Source organism: Polistes dominula, unplaced genomic scaffold, assembly GCF_049000335.1.
Source record: "Polistes dominula isolate Pdom_NZ unplaced genomic scaffold, Pdom_raw_medaka scaffold_35, whole genome shotgun sequence".
Lineage (NCBI taxonomy): Eukaryota > Metazoa > Arthropoda > Insecta > Hymenoptera > Vespidae > Polistes > Polistes dominula.
In genome coordinates, this window is record NW_028300968.1 from 4,319,353 (window position 1) to 4,326,044 (window position 6,692).

At 36.7% G+C, this 6,692-nt stretch overlaps 1 protein-coding gene across 1 annotated transcript; it reads left to right on the forward strand.

The window, feature by feature from the left end:
* The first annotated feature begins 5,867 nt into the window (after positions 1 to 5,867).
* Positions 5,868 to 6,456, forward strand: LOC149032414 (uncharacterized). Its single transcript, XM_089173183.1, has 2 exons — positions 5,868 to 6,137; positions 6,205 to 6,456. Exons 1-2 carry the CDS (start codon positions 5,868 to 5,870, stop codon positions 6,454 to 6,456), a joined length of 522 nt encoding a protein of 173 aa, XP_089029309.1.
* The last annotated feature ends 236 nt before the right edge of the window (positions 6,457 to 6,692 follow it).

A 6,692-nucleotide genomic window follows, 5' to 3' on the forward strand; every position in this document is an offset into this window, starting at 1 on the left:
AGCTATCATGATAAAATAGTCGGTTTGAAGGATCCGGTAGATGTGTTGAATAAAATTAAAGATATTAAACGAAGTGAGTCAAACACAACATCGATTGCTGTAAAACGTAAATTATACAATATAAGATACGATCCTTCAAAAGACTCGGCTTCGGGGCTTTGTGAACGATTTGAATACCTACTTAGAGAATATAATAATATTCCAGAAGCGCCGAAGCTGAGTTCCGATGAGAAACGAGAAGTATTTTATAACGCAATTTTCTCAGGTTTATCGGAAATCAGAACAGCTGATTTCATGAATAAACGTACTAACGGTGAGCATATGACATACGATGAGTTAAAAACATATATCCTAAAGGATGAGGCGGAGGAGGAGGAGCTCCACGAGGAGGAGCCATGGTAGCTGAGGTGAGACACGAACGACAGAGCAACATCATTAGGTGTTATGTGTGTGACGATCATGGTCACACAAGCCATGATTGTCCCCACAAACATGACCCGGCATTCCAAGGGGACAACCCGAAAAAGAAGTGCTAAAAGTGTGGTGAATTCACCAACCGCCACAAGTCCTACAACTGTCCCAGCCGAGACGATGAGAGACGAGATCCGATGAGACCGAGGAGCAACAGTGTCTCCAGGGGCGGATATGAGCAGAGGTATGGTAATACATATAATAACAACCATAGAGGCAGAGGTCACGGAAATAGTAGGGGTAATAAAAGAAAGATTGACCATGATAACGGCTATGATGGTCATCAAAATAAAGCAAAAGTTCTAGTCAAAACAGAGGCCGAGACGGAAACAACTACAGAGGTGGCTATCGGAGGGGAACTCGAAGAGGACGAGGACAAGGTGGACAAAACAATAACTCTACATCCAACAGTGAAAATACAGGTCAGTGTCTTTCGGCGGATTGCGTGACCTCTGTCGCTGTAACAAATGTAGAATCAAAAAATCTAGCGAAATTTATTATTGATTCTGGTGCATCAGAGCACCTTGCAAATTCTAAATTAATATTTAAAACAATTGATGAAAATCAAGCAAATATTATAAGATGTGCAAATAAGAATGAAGAGGCGAACTTGAGAACGGAGGGAGTAGGTCTTATAGAATTAATAAACAATAAAGATGAGATAATAAAATTACGCAACGTTATTTATGCTGAGTCTTTAACGGAGAACCTACTTCTCTTTCGCAAATTCGCTAATCAGGGACTTAGCGTATATTTAGATAATAAAGTGATTGATATATATGACCCCATCTCGAATCGAACATTTATAACGGGAATTTATGAAAAACCCTATTGGAAAATTGAGTTTGAGGTACACAAAGATGAGTTAGGCAATAGCGAGAATAATCTTTTAGCTAGCAAACAAATTGTTGCATACTAGTCAACCGAGGAAGCTCCGCCACATATGACAAGAAATGTTACAAACAATTTAAAATAAATTAGAGAATCAAATCAAGATGAAATAAATTCCACGGCTGACAGGAGTGCAAACTTACTCGAAAAGGAAAAAGAATCAAATAAAGATTAGGGGGAAAACAGAGAAAACTGCTCTAGGTTCGAAACAACTATCTGCGATAGAAATATTGAAAATATCAACGATGAGGCTGACGGAGATGCAGTAGGGATTAAGGAGGACCTTAATAATGAAAATAAATCTAGGATAACCGACAAAGCTATGCTATGGCATGCTAGGTTGGGCCATGCGTCGCTTCAATATCTTAAGGCGCTTCAAAGGCAATCTTTACATATCAAGGAACTAAGAAATGTAGTGTCTGATGAGAAAATTCTTGATTGTGAAATTTGCATGATAGCAAAAATGAATAAATTACCATTTAGAATGACGAGACAAAGAGCAGCCTCTAGAGATTATTCACGCTGACACAATGGGTCCAATAAGTCCTCAAACATATCCAAAGGGGTATAAATACATATCTGTATTCATAGACGATTATTCGAGACTAGCTCTAACTTTTCCAATGAAAATTAAAGATGAGACAGGCTACTGCTTTGAAGAGTTTATAAGGAGTGCTAGAAATTTGCTTGGTCATGACGCGAAAGTTTGTTATCTCCGAACAGATCAGGGATCTGAATTTGTAGGAGGATACACAAAGGAAGTGATGGAGAGGTTAGGTGCTGAGTATCAATTAGCCTGCCCAGATACGCCAGAACACAACAGCTGCTCCGAGCGCTTTAACCAAACAATACAAAAGAAGGTGAGAGCGTATATGTATGATGCGAAATTACCTGAAAATATGTGGGACCTATCATTAGGAGCAGCCACTTATGCTTACAATCGCACCACACATAAATCTAATAATATGGAGCCCCCACTAAAAATATTTGCACCGAAATACAGATGTTACGTCTCGATAAGAGATTTCACGAGTGGCCGCTGTCACCAGTTCCTACTTGAAGAGTAAGAACGAATTAAGAGATTTCTCAACCAGTCACGACTTTGCAGTCGTTTACTCGGATAAGAGAAAGAAAGTCAATGCCTGTTTTTGGGTCAGCCTGCTTATCCAGTACTTTACCCGGGATAGGTTTTACTCGCGGATACCGGAGCGTCGGACGTCAATACGTTAAAGAAAACTCAACCCTGGATATTAACCAAATCTTTAATTCTTACCTGGTTTCCGGTGCTGGCCAATGGGAGATGCAATCCCAATGTACCGACTGAAATTGGCGTTTGAAGGAAGGGTGCAGTTGTTAAATCACAATCACAATGTAGAATAACAATAAAGTATATTTTAAAATTTAAATTTAGATTTAAATTGTTACACAATAAACACCTTGTTGCACACACACACAATTATTAATGAACAATGTTAACAGAATATTAATTTGGTAACAAATAAAGGACTTAGACTTGCCAAGATTTATGATAGCAATAATAACTAAGAATAAAATGTTCAAAGTCAATGACTAAGTTCTATTAAACAAGAGAGAGAGAACTTAGTAACAAAATTTAAATAAATTGATTGTAAATCAATTGAAGTTAAAATACCAAGGTAATATTCATAAATCGTCGATAATCAAATCAGATCACACCAGGCAAATGCCGTTCAACTCACGAACACATGATTTAGATATACGCAGTAGTAGATTAATATAATAATACTTAAAATCAAAACCAGACGAACATTAGACAAATTTAAGATACGTACTCAATAATTATATAAGGTGGACTTTATAAGTACACTTGGAGTACCAGAACAAAACTTAAGACAAATTTTTGACACGTACTAAATGATCATATAAAGTGGACTTATAAATGGACTTAGAAACTTGACAATCTTTAGACACGTACTTAATAATGGTATAAAATGAACTAGAACAATCTTAGACTCGTACTCAATTACTGTATATGGTGGACTGACTTCATGCATGAACGCAGCATCGCAAGAAGCGTCCGTTTCGAAAGAGTGGGAATACCTCCCACTTACGCAAAAATGCTTTCTCCACTACTGACTCCCACACCGTCTGACCCAAGTCAAGGAGAAGAATTCGCTGACAAAAATATTAATTACTATCAAGCGTGAATTCTTCGAAGAGAAATAAGTATTACTAACATTGGAATTTTATCAAGCGCGAATTCTCCGAAGAAAGATAAGTGTCAGTTACATTGGAATGTTATCAAGCGCGAGTTCCTGGAACTGCTCCGTCAGCAAAAATGCACGTGCAGACAGAATATGAGTAACGAATATAATAAAGTATGAATATTTTATGCACATTGAAATAATAATTTAAAAGCAATCATTCCAATATAACGTCGACCGATAAGTCAGTACTGGAAGAACGCAATGTCGGTATTACCGACATTTACTTATCGACTAAACTAGTTACCGACCGACACTGTCGGTAATGCAGTTCCTCTATGAACGAAAATGGATTCTCAATACTCTATTTTATCCGTTCTACAAAATACAATTTATCGATGGTCGTTCATAAGAAATACAGAATTATCTTTACAAAGAATAGTAACAATAAGGAAAAGAAAGTGTAATTACCCAATATTTTAGTATATAGCGTGAAAACAAAGTACATTAACGCGAACGAAAATTATCTATTATGATTGATCTAATAACTAATATACATACAAAGTATCGAATTTATATACTAAAACAACAGTAGGAGATATATCTATATATAGAAAAAGAAAAATTTATCTCGCAGGGTTTACATAGTACTTATAGAACTATTTTCACGCAAAATTATACGAACTAAAGCTTAACAAATTACTTTTACGCAAAAAATTAAACAGACTAATAATATTCAAATACGACAGAGTTTACGAAATTTAAAACTTTTGGGTGTAGTGCACGAAATTCGAATTTAGACGTCACTGGACGTGACACAGAATAGATTTGGAACAAATAAAGCGTTTTGAATGCCTGGCTTACATAAAGGTGAATCGCAAAACAGGCTCAAAATGGAATCCTGAAGGGAGACGAGTTGTATTTGTTGGATACAAAGAGACAGGATATATTTTCTTGAAACCTGAAGATGGGAAATTTTATGAAAATAGGAACGTTGGATTTAATGAAAAACTGGTCTATGGTGACAAATATGGGAAAAGCAGTATTAAAAATTGGTTAAGCGAATTCGAAGAGATAGACAAAGAAAATTGGTTGATAGAATTTGAAAAGGAGCCAGAGATGAATGAAATGGTGATATCAGAAATGGAGGGAGAAGTGAAGAGAAAATGGGGAAGACTTAGGAAAAATAAAGTAGCAATATGTCAAGATGTGTCTGATGAGCTAATCAATGATGTGAGTTTTGCCAAATACACTGATGTACGACGTGACGCGAAGATAAAGTTATCGGGTAATGAATATGATAAAGACAAAATTGAAGTAAATAAAATGGTAGACTTAGCGTTCTTCGCACTTTTGGCAAAAATCAACAAAGACTCAGTGACATATAGGGAAGCAATGGCGAGTGAAGAAAGAGATGAGTAGCGAAAGGCGATAGAGAACGAATTGGGTGCGATGAAGAAAAACTGTGTTTGGAAAGTAACTCCAAGGCCGAGGAAATCCATAGACGGAATAAAACCAAATATCATTGACTCCAAATGGGTATTTAAGAAAAAGATAGAATCTGATGGAAATATCAGATATAAGGCAAGACTTGTGACTAGAGGATTCAAGGACACGAATCAATACGATCTCAGAGAAACATACGCACCTGTTTCTCGAGTGTCCTTAGTGAGATCTGTGTTAGCAATCATAAATAAATACAACCTACATGCTAGTCAAATTGATGGGAAAACAGTCTTCTTGAATGGAATTCTGGATGAGGAAATTTACATGGAAATTTCTGAAGGCATGGAGGATGAGAACTACAACAAAACAAATTATGTGCGTAAATTACTAAGATCTTTGTATGGTCTTAAAATTAGTCCAAAGAAGTGGAACGAACGGCTCAGAGAGGCTGTAAAGGGTATGGGCCTGAAGTCGAGTGATTTAGAACCTTGTCTGTTTACTTGGCATCAAGGAGATGAATTTCTGCTGATGTTAGTCTATGTCGATGACATTCTAGCTGCAAGTAATAATTTAAAGAAATTAGCAGAAGTAAAAGAACAGCTGAGAAGAGAATTAGAAATCACTGATTTAGGTGAGCCACAAAAGTTCTTAGGAATAAACATAAGCAGAGACAAGAATAGATGTGTGATGAGCTTAAACCAAAAAGAATATATAGATAATATGTTGAACAAATTTGGTTTTCGAGATATGCGTCCAGTAACAACGCCCATGGTTTGAAATCAAGTGAACAATAGACAAAGAAAACTCAGAGAAGAAGAGTACGATGTGTCAAGCTTGCAGAAAACTCAAACTGCAGAAAATGTACCATACAGGGAAATGGTGGGAAGCCTACTTTACCTTGCAAATTCAACGAGACCTGATATCTCATATGCCGTGAATGTCTGTAGCAGACATCAAGTAGCCCCAACCCAAAGTGACTATGAAATGGTCAAAAGAATTTTCAGATACCTGAAGGGTACAAAGGAGTATAGTATGATCTACAAAGGTGAGGGGAGTGACTTGCAAGGCTACACAGATGCAAGCTTTGCCGACTGCAAAGGTTTACTTACGACGAGCGGATTTATAATTCAACTTTTCGGTGATACTGTGAGTTGGAGAACTCACAAGCAATCCTATGTTGCATTGTAACTCAATAAAACTTATTTTTTACAAGTCCTTTGCCCCAATGACTTTATGGTTTGACAACAGAGCTGCGGGTATAAATGCAGAGACGAGTGGAGGAAATAAATTGGGGCACATGACCGAAGTCATGGAACACTATATTAAGGAGTGTATTGCTAGAAATCTAGTTCAAATTAAATGGGTTGCCTCAGAAAAACAATTAGCTGACGTCCTAACTAAGTCCTTGACTCCCGTTCCACATCTTAGATTAACTAGTTCAATATTAAATGGAAACTATACTTAATTTAATTATAATTACACGATGTGTCTTGCTATTTCAGATAGGTCAACAACAGCAAAATCCAGTAAATAAATGAGCCGAGATGAGAGCCGAGCTAAGATGAGATATACTAATATTGAGAATAAGATGAGTGTAAGATGAGAATAAATATAACTTAAACAGATGAGACTGTGATAATAAATATTGAGAGAAGTGATGACTAGAGCTTTAATGTTCGGGAGGGAGTGTTGGATATATCG

Bases quoted from the DNA above. Each gene is read 5' to 3' on its own strand.
- LOC149032414 (XM_089173183.1), top strand. From the start codon at position 5,868: ATGGTGGGAAGCCTACTTTACCTTGCAAATTCAACGAGACCTGATATC. The intron at 6,138-6,204 runs GTGAGTTGGAGA...ATTTTTTACAAG, and splicing joins TTCAACTTTTCGGTGATACT to TCCTTTGCCCCAATGACTTT.